We start from the raw sequence: 14,991 nt of genomic DNA, 5'->3' as shown, positions 1-14,991 counted from the left end.
ATCGCCGTGATCGTGTGTGGTGATTCTATTTAAGGATTGTTGTTGTTTCCGGTCTGCGTTTTGTATGGGGGGTTTTTATGCTTTCTAATGAGTGCAGTTTTGTTTCTTTGCTTATGCCATCTAATCGATCCAACACGTACAATTTTATGCATGATATTATAAAGATTAATATTAGTCAATTAACATCATAGGAGTGTAACAATTCACCCTCCGCTGGTGAGTTGATACATATGCACGTTTTTAGGGGTTGTGATTTAATGAAAGGATATACATTTTAGCAGACGCATTACATAAAACGTATACTAATCGAAGTTTCAGTTTAATGTATTAGGTATAACCCTGTGAGCCATGCGGCTCTTGACTCGGGTGCAACCGCAACAAACAAAAACACGAACAAGAAACATCTTAAAGTGACTACATGCAACAGAAAAATCCAGGAAAAAACAGCAAAGTCTTTATTCTTACTCCCGAGTATCGCGAGTTAAATTTTTTAAAATAATAGATGAATAATTTTACCCTGGTATAAACATACAACATGCCTAAAGAAAACCACACAGGGAAAATCAACAGTAGTTGGGGAATTGTGCTCACAAAGCTAATAACAATTTAACTCTTCACGTCGAAGCAAGCGACGGCCCTTTGAGTTAGCAAGTGAACACAGCGGCCAACGTTCCACCAAGGGACCTGAAGTCCTCATGCAGAGGCGTGGTCACCCCCTGCCTTCATCCCATCCTGGGGGGGGGGGGGGGGTGACGGACAGGGGGACTTGTGAAGGGGCGGGAAGGGGGCAGCCCCACCGGCCGTAGGCTGACCACCGCGGACGTTCGCTCGCTCACTGTCGGAGCCATTGTTAGAGTTCCATGTGGCTGGGCAAAGGCGCGTTACACCGCCATCAACGTGTCCGTTGGGGGTGGGGGGGGAGGGGGCCACAGCATTAACGCGCCGTGACGCACGAGTCAAGATCCTCATTTGCCCGACGGGCCCCGAAGACGCGACGATAGCGAGATCGATGTGTAGAGGCCGGCGCTTTGTTGCGTAGCCGACTTGATGGGGGGGGGGGGGGGGGAGGCAGGCACAGGTTCGCGTGCGGTGGACATAAGAAAGGATTGATGATCGATTACGGGTTTTTTTTAAGCCTTCCTATTTCGACCCTCGGGCTATGCTCGCTTTGAAATTTCCTGAAAGTCTGTTCGCCGACGAGGGTTTTTTTTGTGACAAGGGACCACCAAGAAATTGGGAATAATGCAGCGTGAAACGTCTAAAAGTGTGCGTGGCCAAAAGTCAATGCGGCACATATGTGGTGTTTTGGAACTGTCCGAGAAGGCAGCTTTTGTCCTTTGATGTGTGTGTCCCTTGAGGTTAAATGGTTTGGTGTAATTTTACGTGAAAATAATTACCATTTTATTAAAGTAAAATGCTACGTAAACGACAAACATCCCCTGTTGTCCGGAGGCATTACCTAAGCTGTGTGTCAGTCTCTCCGACGTGAGTTTTGCTAATGATAAATAACGACTTAAAAGTTACTGACAATCCTGCTACAATGGCTTGATGGGGATAACACTGCATGGACCAAAATAGTTAGCACTTGGGAGACAAAAGGCAGCCAGGAATGCTGCTAGCTGCACCACCCTCTCATGTGCCACACCGGCCTTAATAAGTGCTTTAATTAGTAGGTGTAGACTAAATTAATAGGTATACACTCAGTCTGTGCAGCAATTCCAGAGGAGGCTTTGTGCAAAATACATAGGAGGGATGTTATTAGAATTAACCCTTGCGTTAATTTCCTTTTTTCTCAACAGCGAACTTCACACCCAATTTATTTAAAGTCGGCGAGGTTTCTCTCCGTGCCTTGATCCCCTCCCCGACGGTGCTCGTGGTTTTTTCCTTATATGTGTGCATGTTCGTGTGGCTTCGATCACAGGAGGGGAGACGATCAGAAACATCAGCCAGCAGACGGGCGCGCAGATTGAGATTCAGCGCAACGCCCCACCTGGCGCTGACCCTAACTTCAAGCTGTTCTTCATCCGCGGAGGGCAGCAGCAGATAGAGCACGCCCGCCAGCAGATCGACAACATCGTCAACTCGGTAGGCCCCTCTTGACACCTTTCTACCTCGGAAAACCTCGCCTGGTCTCAAGATTGCTTCATTGACATGTTTCGCGAATTGTATTAATAAGTGTTTGGAACCAATATGGGAGGAAACCACAGTGCCCGGATAAAACCCACGACATATACTCGACCATAACGCCGAACGCTCTGCACGGATATTAATCCATCGTTACACACTCTTGTGTATAAGAGTCAGTTATGAAGCTGTTAACTCACTCCACAATAATCACTAATTATAGTTCATTTGCTGGCTATGGTTACTTGTGGACATTAATATCTGGTACCTGGCTTTGGGCTTTGTATGCATGTTGAGCTTGTTTCGCACCATATATAGCCAACCGTACTAATTGTAAGATTGACTTGGCCTCAAAAGAGTAACTGGTGCGGTGTGTCAACATCGACACGAAGAGACTAGATCAGCCCGGTGTGTATGGTGCTAGCCTTAGCAGGCATTCGCTAGCAGTACTTGTCCCAACAGTCTATGCAGAGGATATTTGTTCATGTGTGCGTTTGTGTGTTTGTGTTTTTCAGGGTGGCCCACCTGGCCCACCTTGTGGCTTTCCTGGTCAAGGTCAGGGCCCTGGTCCCTTCCATCCTGGTCCCCCAGGCCCTCCCAGGTACATATCTTAACACAAGTGGGCAGCTCGTGCTACAGACGGGGTGACGTGCACTCGCGTTACACTCACGGGGACCTTCGTCAGACATTCACCACTCACAATACTCACCGATTTTTCAGTCCGCAGCTCGCATAACCTTCACCAGTTTATACATTGTAGTAGGAAGCCCATTGAAGATTGCGTGATGCACTATGGGAGAAATCTACACAAATTTGATTCCTGGGCCTACCCATTTACCAACCCACACTGAACAATGTGGTGAAATATGGCCAAACAATCCCAGTGGGCAGCCTTTCATCCAGCAGTGGATTGACAAAAAGCCTGCCATTCTTTATCGTGAGCACAATAATCACTGAATCATTGCTGCATCATCACATCACACTGTTTCTCACCTGCTGCGTCCCGTGCGGTTCACGTGTTCATGGGTGACGTTGTCCCCTCTGTTTTCGCTCTGCCGTAGGGGCCCGCCGTCGCAGCCCTTTGAGCAGCCGGGTTGGGGAAACTTCCAGCAGCCGTGGCAGCAGCCTCAGCAGCCACCCATGCCGCCAGCAATGAACCCTGGTGAGTAATGGACAGCTCGATTTGGGGTTGCAAGGACTGGAGTTTGAGGAACGCCAATCCAACCTAACCTATGCCTACATTCAACTTTGTGTACAAATATATTTTAAAATGAAGGAGATCATGCGTTGTTGCTGGGCCAGTACTGGGCCAGCAGAGCCCAGAACCCATTGGTTATGGAACCCAAGGCTCATCACGTTCGCTTTCCCAAAGCTCCTTTGCCAATGGCTACTGCCTTTGCCATTCGCAGGCAACGCACCGGCAGATCCGAATGCGGCCAACTGGGCTGCCTACTACGGGCATCAGGGCGCCATGCCAGGCGGTATGCCTGGTGGAATGCCACCAGGAATGCCGGGCGGGATGCCGGCTGGGATGCCGGGAGCCATGCCCGGTGGTATGCCCGGCGGCATGCCCGGCGGCATGCCCGGTGGTATGCCCGGCGGCATGCCCGGCGGCATGCCCGGTGGGATGCCGGCTGGGATGCCGGGCGGAATGCCGGCTGGAATGCCGGGCGCCATGCCGGGTGGCATGCAGGGCGGCATGCCTGGGAACATGCAGGCTGCCATGCAGACCGCCATGCAGCCCGGCGTACAGCCTGGCATGCAGGCCCAGCAGATGGGAATGATGGGAGCTCAGCAGCCACAGCAGCAGCAGCAGCAACAGCAGCAGCAACAGCAGCAGCAACAGCAGCAACAGCAACAACAACAGCAGCAGCAACAACAGCAGCAGGTGGTTGCTCAGCAAGCGGCCGGTAAGTGGTACTCGGCTTTTAACACGTTTGGCAAAGTGATGAATGCGTTGATTGTGCTATTATGAGGTATGAAACGATTAATCGTTTCAAATTGATGTGCTTTATGATGCATGTGGCCGATTGTACTTGTGAAAAACTATTTCGATTCATGCTTTTGTATGATATTTTATTTAAGGTGCTTTTTGAATTGAATTTTAGTTACGTTAAATTTAGGATAACCGAGTGGTGATACTGTACAAATGACACAGAAAAATATAAACGAGAGGTAAAACGTGAAGAAATAAAACATTGATTATTGATATGAATTTGTGACCTTGTACCATGAATATTTGTCCAATTGGGAGATGGGTGAATTATTTCATACCAAATTAGTTTTCTTGAAGGAAATTTGCAACCCAACAACCAGGCAGATCTTGTCGATGTTTAACTAGGTTGTATGTCCCAGACTGTTCTACACAATGCTTAGTCAGTGAGAAAAAAAACTTTAAAATGTTTGTATGTTGAACTTTTAGCGCGCCGTATGTAGCCAACCGTGCTAATTGGAGATGTGGGGGAAGGATAACAAACTTAACACAATTAAGTTCTAAAGTGCTTAACTCCAGTAGCTTCCTGATGTCGGAAGGAAGAGCGTTCCAGACGGCCGCAGAAGCGCGTCTGGAATCGCGTGAAAAAACTGACTTTAGTAAAGTCGCTGTGGTTGTGACTGCCTTTTTAATGTCACTAGAACAATAATGGAACGTGGCTTCAAAGATTTGTGTTCATTATTTACATTTATACGATGCGTTTCCTGACACTTGACCGTGTGCCCTCGCTTGTACGATGGTGGTGAAGCAGATCCCAACCAGGCGACGGTTGGGCAGAATGGTCAAGTGGACTATACGAAGGCATGGGAGGAGTACTACAAGTCTATCGGTGAGCACGTCTCTCTGCACCGAGGACACAAGCTCTACAGACACGAGGAAGAATATGCGCATGACTTTTGAACACGCTTTCGACATATCTTTGTTCCCGATCTCGGAAGCGAATCCGAGTTGAGTTTTAGGTGGTGCGTGGATGGGCGACCATGCTTAATACAGACTGTTGTAAGCTGCTGCTGGGCTCCGTTGTGGAACAGCATGGCAGTGCAGCAACAAAAATCGTGTTGTGCTGTCATTCTATACTCCCACTCCTATGCTCTTCTCCTTGACTTAATCCACACTGACAAGCGTGGTTCAGTATGATTAAGTAACCCCCATGACCTGTAGAGGATGGGTAAGCCCTCATCTAGCAGTAGATTGAGTAAAGTGCATCACTGTGGTACAGCGGGGAGACAAAACGCAGTTGAGTATTCAGTCATTGCTTCATAAAGGTAACGTATTAACATTCATTTTATTTGTCTGCAAGCCAGGCTGCAGTCGACTGTCTACTAACTGCACTTAACAGTCATTAATTTGCCAAATTCACTTTAATATAGAGAGGACTGCAGAGCTTGGACAATTGCAGGTAGTGCCTCCGAATTGCTTGGCTGCCTTGCACCTTTTGTGGTTCCTCGTGCCTCCGAGTCAATTTTCTCCCATCGTCGAGAGCGAGTGAATGCTTGTGCGCGTTACAAGTTTTTTATTCTTATTCTCTGTGCCAATAGGCCAGCAGCCTGGACAGCCTGCCGGCGCTCAGCCTGACTACACCAAAGCCTGGGAGGCTTACTACAAGAGCCAAGGTGAGTGGGTTGTGGCAGGTGCACCCACCAAAGTCTCGCGCAAAGAGCGATCATTTTAACCTTCAACAGAGACCGTTGGGGCCAGTGCTGTTGGCGAGCACCGATGAAGGCCCGGGTGTTTGTTGGTCCAGGGCTTTACTTTTTGCAGGTTATTGCTTGAATGTTTCGGCCCGGTCACGAGCACGAAATTTGTGGCTAACCGATCGGGGGAAACAGCGTTATGTACGCAGAGTGCAGAGCCACTTTGAGCCATTGGCCAATAACAATAACGATGAGAATGCGGAGTTTGAATCCAGACAGTTGCGAACCAAATCTCGTAACTTGATACTCTGTCGTATAGCTAAATTCCTGCGGTAAGAATAAATGGTTGGATTCACTGCAGTGAGACAAATGTTATTGTCATTATCCATATTTGTTTTTGAGCTTGGCCCATGTGGTAGTTTTATGCCAAAATCGTCATTAACCCTCGGTAAAAAATAATTTTAACACGGGGGGCCTAACTCACTGCAGTAAATCAAGACCCATGCAAAATTTAAATCTCTGGTTTGCCCCATAGGCTGTTGGCCACGGGTCACTTTTTTAAGGGGGTTCTCAGAGGTAGATCAGCGATTTCCGCTTCTGGGGCCGTTCTCTCACCATGAAGCGTTGCTCTACGCCGAGTTTTTTTCCAAGTGGCCAGTTCATCTCATTTCACGATTGCTACAGCACAATCGGGGGTACCATTGGGGAGAGGGGGTGGGAATGGGAATGGGAAGGACCAATTTATAGTTTTTAAACGTGCCCGTTTGTCGTTTTCTTCTTCCCATACAACCGTGCCGGCGTGCAGCCAGTGCCCAGGCGGCCGTGAGCGGAGGCGGCGACGCGGCGGCCCAACAGGCCGCGGTGGCAGGTGCGGTGGGGCAGGCCGGCCACGCCGACCCTCAGTCCACCGACAGCCAGTGGGCCGAGTACTACCGGCAGCAGATGTCCTACTACAACCAGACCGCCGTGCCCTCTCCACCGGGCGCCCCGGGGATGCAGCAGCAGCAGCAGCAGCCGCCGCAGCCTCCGCAGCAGCAGCAGCCGCCCGGAGCGCAGCCTCAGCAGGGACAGATGCAGCAGGGGCAGCGCCAGGGGATGGGAAGACCTCCGCCACCCCCAGGGCACTCTCACTCTACCCCGTGAGCAAGCCAGGTCTGTCTGTGTACGTCTAACGTACATGCGTGTGTGTGGCGTGTGTTTTCTGCGTGTGTTGTTTGCCCGGTTGTTTTGTGTGTATCTGTTGCGCGTGTGCTTTCGAGCGGCCTTGCTCGCCCGTCGTTTAAAACAAAAATTGAAACATTGATCGCCGTATATTCTGAGGTTTTTTTTCCCCGCTCCGTATGTTTGGGTTTTTCTATCTTAAAATCAATTTTAAGTCTTGAATTGAAGTACGCGGACGGTAATGCTGCGCTGTTGTTCGGTTTGTTGCCAATGTTCTGTTGAGCGATGCTGTTGTGCCGATTTTATCCGTCGTCCCAACAAATTTCGCGCCAGACTTTTTGCATAACCCCACCCCCCCCCTCCCCCTTCATTGACGATTTCTTTTACACCCCCCTCCCCATCCCTTTGTTTGCCAAAAACATCTTAACAAATTTATGACTCGTATAAAGTTGTGTTTTTTTTCCCCCCCAGACCTTTCAGCGGTGGAAGATGCTTGTTTGTGAGACATCACAAACGTACTCACATGCGACCTCTCTCTCTTCTTCGCGTGCCACGTGGCACTTAACGCCGTGTCATCTTCATCGTCGTCCTCTATTCTCTTCCCCCTCGCTCTCTCTCCATCCTCCCCCGCCCCTCCCCGTGTGTGCATTTTAGCCGCGCGTGCCCTTCCGTCCGGAGGAGCCCCACCTTGTCGATGTGCCAAAGCCAGCCGCCCGATTTAACGCAGCTGTTGTGTGTTTCTGTCTCTGCATTTGTTTCCCCACAGGCCCTGGTAATTTGGTGGCCCCCCCCACACTGTGCTGGGACATGCGGAAGTGTAAAACGTTTGTGGGTGCTCACTTGATGTCATCTTGATGAAGATAAAAAAAACCGTACTGCAATGTGTAGCGTGTGAATGCTGCGCGACAAAAGGAAAGAAACGCAATGACTGCAGTCCCCAACTTCTTTAATCCCGTCGAATATTAACTCGACGTCACGTTTGAGAACTTCCATAACTTGAGTTCTATTTCTTGTCGCTCTTATGCTTGTTGTAGTCCAAATTTTAAGGTAGTTGTGTAGCGTAAACCTCAAATCTCGACGTATTCCATGGAAACAAATGTGGTCGGATTAAAGAAGCGTGACTGTAATTACTCTGGGTGGGTGGGTGGGGGTTAGGGTCAACTATTATGTACAAACAAGTAATTTCTGGGTACTCAACTTTTCTGTAGGCAGTAGTCGTGAAGGTGAAATCTTTGCCGAAAAAAAGTAATGTTCCTAAATGGTGTTTGAAGATGCTGGGGGGGGAGGGTGGTGGAGGGGAGGAGGAGGAGGCGGCAGTTGTGTCAAGTTTCCGCGCGTGCTCCGAGGCCTGTGTGTGATTGAGTTTTCCAGCTGTGAATGATGACGTTATTTGGTTGGTGGGCTTGACGTCAACTTTTTTTATTTTATCCGTAAGGAGTTTAGAATTTATAGATGGGGTCCGCTCGCTTGGTCGGGTTTTTTTTGTTTGTAGTGTGAGGTTTTTGTAATTCGATTAAAAATGTTGTCCATCTAGTCCTCTTGTTCCCCCTCCCCCACACACGTGGTGCACGGAGGAAGCAGCGTAACCTCCGAGCCAACGATTAGAAAGTCGTAACGTCTTGCGCGTCGGCGCCCGCCTTGGCCCACGCCCGTGTGTTCACTTTCCCCGCAGCGCTAACTTCTGCTGCAGAGACGGCCCCGCTGAAATTGGGGGTGGGGGGGGCGGAATCTCTCCCGGAAGTGGTAGCTTCGTTACGCGGTTATATACCCAGAATCCCTCGTGTGTTGCTCCTCTGCGGCAGCAGCAGAAGTAAAAAAACACAAGCATTGCTACTTAGCTTTGTTTGAATTCATATTTTGCTTCCTGTTTTATATTTTTTTAATTTGAAATTTAAACGGCCAATCTTGTAAAATTGTCTTTCGTCTGAGTTTCTTACACCCCTGTGCTGTGCAGTTGAGAGGGAATGGAGGAATTCAGTACCAAATTGTCTGCGGGGAAAGCGGTTAGTTGGTTGTTGTTGTTTTAGGACACCGGCGATTGTTAAAGCCTTGTTGTAACAAACTTTGCAGCGAGGGCAGCAAGTGCAGAAATGTAAAAGTTTGGTTGGCAAAAATTTCACCTTTACCCTGTGAAAATGTTAAACTTAGAATTTTTTTTCATTTCTAACCCGTAGCCGAAAGCCTGCGTAAATAGATTTAAATAAACGTACGTGAAGTAACGTTCGGTTAAAACAACTGGTTTTGATGGTAATGGTGATGTAGAAGGCTTTTTTTTCAACTTGTGTATGCTTCAATGTGTTTAACAAAACTGTTTTTGAAGATGCTCATAATTAAAAGAAATGGCAGAGGTGTTGCATATGTTTCACTGATGCTGTGATGTCACACAAATTGCTTGTTGCTACTCATTTTGTGCTGCCCTGATATGTACTGGTCAAGGTTGTTTGCGATTAAAGGTTGTCATGTTCTGTTTTATTTTATTTTTCCTCCTGACATTTTCTGCGAAAAGAAAGTGGGCAGGGGAGGGTAAGTGTGCGGTGGGGATGTGAAGGCTGCGTTCTCTTCTCCCCCCCCCCCCCCCCCACGTGCCCTCTGTCCCCTGTCGAACAGAAAAACCATCAATGCCGCGCCTCGCGTTTGTTAGAGAAGACAAAAACGTGTACACAGACGCCTCGTGGAGCCCCCCCCCCCCAGTGCCCGTTGCGTAAGCGCCTGTCTGTGGTGTGGTGTGCGTGCTTCGTTGTGAACTCTGCTGTGTGCCCCCTTGTCACTTTGCCTGGTAGGGGGATGGGGGATGGGGGGCGGTTGGTTGGTTCACAAAGATCCTATGTTACCATGCGTAACGTTCGAGCAGGTAAGAACCGCAGCGGGCAAGTGCGTACGTACGAATGCGAGGACTACCGTATTCTCCGGATTATGACGCTTCTTTCCCCCCCCCCCTGTAATTTACAAAGCAAAAGTGGCGGAGCTGCTGGGGGGGGTGGGTGGGGGGGGTGTGGATCTTATCATTCGGTAGGTGTGCGTGTGTCACCACACCTGTGTGGCTTGATTGTCACCTTCACCTTTTTAAAGCAAAAGTTGGGAGATGCTTGTCATCCGATAGGTGTCCCGTTTGCATGCCAGACCAGATTCGTATAACCTCGTTGATGCCGGGCGCAGGTTTTTGTGGGGGGGGGGGGGGGGGGGGCGGTGGTGCGTCTTACTTTCCAGAGCGTCTTATAATCCGGAAAATACGGTAACTGATGGGTGGGGATGGAGAACGGGAGACATAGGGCGGACGCGTTGGCTCGTTGCTTTGCGATCAGTTCCCGCTAGCGCAGTGTTGTGTTGTCTTGCCCGTGTCAGATGCAGCCCCCCCCCCCCCTCCCAGCTAGTGATCGGACACTCGCCACCCTTCGTGGCGTAACGCGTCGTTGAGCAGTGGCCTACGATGGTAGGCCTTGGGTGCATCCTATATTGGCATTGTGCTGTGCCTGCCGGACTGCTGCTGTTTGTCGGTTGTGCGCGCGTGTGTTGTGCTCGCCTGCTCTGTTGGCTGTTATCTAGTGCGTGTCTTCTAGAACGCAGCGCACCAGGACCCATCCCCGCGCATCCCCCTACTACTACTACAGACTATTTAGAGGCGCCCGGAATAAGCTGCCCGCATCCCCCGCGCTGGCCGACGCAGGCAAAGTATTTGATTCCCCACCTCTGCCCTGTGCTCTGCCCGAATCTTGCGATGAGTTGTCTTGCCTGTCGCGTTCCTTGCTCAAAAAAACTAAGATGTCATGGGTTAATTATGGGACGAACATGTAGGCAGGTGTGTCTGTGTGTTTCTGTGTTTGCACGTGTGGATATATGGTACGCGAAGGTGTGTAGTGGTTAGCGCACTGCTACGAACCTATGTGTACGTTGGCATGTATGTTTGTTTGAAAGCACTGTATTTGAATCCCCTTGTGCCCTGCCCAAATCTTGCGATGAGTTGTCTTGCCTGTGTGTTGCCAACAGTGTCCGTCGGGGTTAATTTTGGGATAAATGCAGTTGATGGGGGTGTGCGTGCGTATACATGTGTGCGTTTTCGGAAGTGGTGGTCTGATAGTTGCCGCAGTGCGCTAAGGTGGTGCGCGTGCGTGTATATTCATGTATGCGTGTTGCGAGCGGTGGTGCAGTGAGGTCAGTACACTCCGCCAAAAAACTGGAGGCCGGAGTTTGATTCACCAGCTACAGCTAACATCAGTGGTGAGTTGTATCAAACAGCTTCCGGGGCCGTACCTAGGTCGACAGTGTGAGCCGCATTAGGAAGACAACGTTGCCATACCATGCCCTCGTTCATCCACCTTGTTGGCCTAGATAAGTGTTCGCCAACATCACTTGCCCCAGCGGTCTTGTGAAGGACTATGCGTGTGTCTGTGTGCTTGTCCTTGTGCACGCGTCTCTCCACATCAAGTTGAATGCGTACATCTCAAAATCATGCCGTACGATTGTCGCACTCGTGTTTTTGTTTAGTCGACACGATGAACTTGCGAATGGCGAGGAGCGGGTAGCGATATTGACGGGTCACTCGACCTGTCGAGTTTTGTTTGGTGTACATTGTATCTGCCATGTACATGCATTTACATGTTGCTCTGCTGCAATGTTTGACAACAGCCGGTCCTGTGACTGTTTTGTGTTTCTGTTCTGAGATATTCTGGAGCCCCGTGAGAAGCTGACCTCCAGCCCCACGATGGGAATACAGCTCGCGTGCATTCGTGCAGAGGCGTGTTTAATTAGCTATGCCCTTTAATTAGCCTCTTGTTAGTTTTCTGACCAGTCTGATAGAAACGTGGTCAGACTTGCTTTGCCCACTGGGCTTGCAAGTTAACCAAGATATGGCAATTTGAGCAAGTGGGGCTAATGAAACCCAACTGTGTGCTGAACTTGTATATGTGTGGTTGGTCATCTCTGGGTGCTGCAGTTTCCTTCCGCCAATTAAAATTGACTTTGACCTAACATCGCAATGTAGCAGGGACCCTCTAGCAGAAGAGGTCATGAGACCCCGGTGAGACTTCACAGTTAAAATAACAATTTTGTTCCAGTATAAATGTCTTGCTTAACAACTGACCCGGTTAAATAAAGGACACCATTGTGTTATTTAGCGTGCATATGTGCTCTACCATTAGCGTGTAACAATTGTTTGCCCATGCATTGGTATGCTCTGCCACTCTTGCTTGAGGGTGTCCACTGATGCCAGTGTTTGTGACTGTGTTGTCCGGCCATCTCAGTGCGTTAACCCAAGACGTCATGTGGGTCTGAGCTGCTGACAGGAAGCCTTGCCGACGCATCATGGGGCCTCAAAGTGACGCGCACGTGTACCTAGCCTGGCACAAAGCGCTGTGGTGACCTTGCTTTCACTTGATGGCAAACTGGCTAACATGTTGGTAGCTAACGGCGCTTGCCCCGAACATTTAGCAAAATGCTTTAAGGCGGAAGGGGCGGTTATCTTTGTTGTGTTGAAACAAAGTTCCAAACGGTCTTTGTGGCTTTATGCACAGAAGAGGGTGTGTTGTGCTGTGTATTTTCTGCAAACGCTTTGTCTATTATTAGTTAGTCTTGCCTGTTTAGGCATATGATGATTCACACCACTTGCATGTGATGATTGTCCTGATTCACTTCCAGAATCGGTACTGTTTTGCTCAGCCTGTACCGTCATCTGTCGGTCTCGTTTGTTCCGCCCGTCTTTCTTTGTACATCCTTGACTTTCTGCTGTTTCTTTCGTACTGCCTGACTATCTGCTGTCTCGTTCTCATTGCCTAGTCCATAGAGTCAGGAATACCGTGTCTCATTCTGCCCTGTTAGTACTGCCGTGTTGTTTGTCTTCTCGTTCGTATTATTTAGAATTCAGTCTCGTCTGCATTGACGCGTGTGTACTGCCGGTCATTTGTGCTGTCACCGTGTCTTTGTATTGTCCCAACTGCGATCTCGTTCCGTTTCGATTCTATCTTCTCTGTACGGTCGTGTCTGTACTGCCTCGTTCCGTTTTTCTTCAGTCATCCATCTGCCTGCCTCGATCCACCTCTCCTCCGCCCTATCATTTGTACCGCCGATCTCGTGTGCCCGCTGCCTCATTTGTCGTGTCCCATCTGTGCTGTCTGTCCTGCCCATCTCTGTCTGGTCCACGTGATCGTTGTTTGAAGGGTCGGCACTTGCGTAAGAGAGCATCACGAGTCTTCGATTGTTTAACACGCACCGAGCCGGAGCTCTGGATTATCGCGACCGCCGCAAGAGCCGATTCTCTTAATCATTTCATCGTCTTGTTGTGTCCGACTGTGTGTTTGCTGTCAGTGAAGTAGGAAATACTCTATACCAGTTCTGTCTCTCAAGACTTGGCCGTGCGCTTAGAGTTTGTTTGAGCGAGAGTGTGTCGACTGTAGGTGGGAGATGTCCCTTGAGGACCAGTTGACGTGGGGGACCCGATCGGTCGCGTTTAGGAAAAACAAAAAAATATCCGAAAGCTAAAAGGTAAGTGGTGTCGTAGGGGTTTGCGCCGGGGAAAGAGGGACCACATCTCCTCCTCCTGCCTCTGTCTGCCTGTGCTCGGTCTGTGCAGAGTAAGGCTGAGTGGCTTGCGTTGTTGTTGGCATTGAATGTGTGTCAGATGAGTCTTGGTAACAATTGCAGACGGCCGTGAATGGTAGACATCTCGGGCGCTTAACAAATGTAAAGAATCGTTTAGTATTTTGTGATGAATAAAGGAGGGTTTTTTTTTTAGCATTTTCCGCTTCAAATCAATGTATATTTTCAGCGCACGACAGTTGCATAGCATCTGTGCCGCTCAACGCATCCACACCTCGTGGCCCACAAATTGATTTGCCCTTGGACCATTAGGAGGCTTGTGTTCCCAAAAGGCACACGCACACCTGCGCATTCGCTTTCGAGGGTACATTCTGAATCTTGAAAACCGTTAACAAAACGTTGGGAATGTGGACTTTAATTGGTAATCGAGTTGTTGGTAACAAACACTGAATTACAATATATACAAGGTTGACATTTCAATAGGTGTTAAAGATTTACCACCCCCATCCCAGGGATTCAATGAGCTGTCGTCTTTAGAGGTCGTGCTTCAACGATTGTATTTTTGTCTCGGTGGTGCTGTGTTCATAGCTCTCCTTAAATTGTCTAATCACGTAGTGTCATCTGGGCTCTTTCGGTAAAGTCACGTAGAAGGGAAATAATACAAATGAAACAAAATTTAATTCTCACGACGTTTCGGCCACAACGCAAGCAGCAGTCGGGTGAAGAACAGGGTTGTCGGAAAGACGGCGTCCGAATGAACACCACCAAGCTTGGCAGCGTATATTTAAGCTGGGTTAGAGGAGAGGAGAGCGCCTTGACAAAGTAATTTACATCAACAGATGAATTTAGCATATTTATGGAAAATGCAGATATTGGATTAGTCACTACTTGTGGAATGTGTAGGTGGTGGGGGGGGGGGGGTCTCAAGTCATATTATGTCCGTGTATTATGTAGGATTAGCAGTCAAAGGGAGGAAGTGGGATTAGCAGTAATAAAGGGAGGGAAATTTTAATAGTAAGGAGCTGCAGCAAATGTGTCAGTTCTACAGTTGCCACGTGGAGCACAACTCTTGATGTAGAGCGGGGGTGGGGGTGCGAGTGAGTAATTAAATTCTGGTGCGTGAACGAGTGAGCTTTTGTTTGCTTTACTAATTGTGGGTGATGGTTGTGATGCAGACTGCGCAAAAGCGTTGGGCTCTCTGGTCCGCCTGTTGTGACGGCAATTGCCGTAGCGACCGTCTCGCGAGAGCCGTTAAAGTTTTTTTTGGGCACCAGCTACACAACTTTTGAAGACCTTTTTCTCCCGGTCTCGTCTTCCGAGATAACCTTTGGCCACTTTGGTAACATGAGCGCGGAACCCTTGGCTGCTGCTTTGCAAAGTGGTGAAAGAAAAATCAAAACATTTCTCTTTGATTCACACCGCCGCTGTCAGGTTTTGAGCCGAGCTGCGTTTCGCAGGGGGTCGCGTGTGTTTTTGCTCTAGTATTCCGTGAATAATAAAAAAGTTGTGGAAACTTGGCGTCTCTTACGAGTCTTCTTGGCTGTGAACCTA

The 14,991-nt window shown here is 49.0% G+C and overlaps 1 protein-coding gene across 1 annotated transcript in view; it reads left to right on the top strand.

The window, feature by feature from the left end:
- The window catches only part of LOC133354620 (far upstream element-binding protein 1-like), a 37,369-nt gene extending 23,734 nt beyond the window's left edge, over positions 1-13,635 (top strand). Inside the window, exons 15-22 of the mRNA XM_061571618.1 lie at positions 1,922-2,085; positions 2,640-2,725; positions 3,186-3,286; positions 3,534-4,034; positions 4,869-4,946; positions 5,656-5,730; positions 6,557-6,903; positions 7,679-13,635. Of these exons, the coding sequence (XP_061427602.1) occupies positions 1,922-2,085; positions 2,640-2,725; positions 3,186-3,286; positions 3,534-4,034; positions 4,869-4,946; positions 5,656-5,730; positions 6,557-6,894 (1,343 nt within the window). The 3' untranslated portion in view covers positions 6,895-6,903; positions 7,679-13,635. The remainder of the gene's footprint in view (positions 1-1,921; positions 2,086-2,639; positions 2,726-3,185; positions 3,287-3,533; positions 4,035-4,868; positions 4,947-5,655; positions 5,731-6,556; positions 6,904-7,678) is intronic.
- Positions 13,636-14,991: the final 1,356 nt, after the last annotated feature.

The sequence above is a fragment of the Lethenteron reissneri genome, chromosome 48, assembly GCF_015708825.2.
Source record: "Lethenteron reissneri isolate LAM-NWPU_2019-01 chromosome 48, ASM1570882v1, whole genome shotgun sequence".
In the NCBI taxonomy this organism is placed as follows: Eukaryota; Metazoa; Chordata; class Hyperoartia; order Petromyzontiformes; family Petromyzontidae; genus Lethenteron; species Lethenteron reissneri.
The sequence above is the reverse complement of the archived record's forward strand: the minus strand, read 5'-3'. Positions and strand labels throughout refer to the sequence as shown.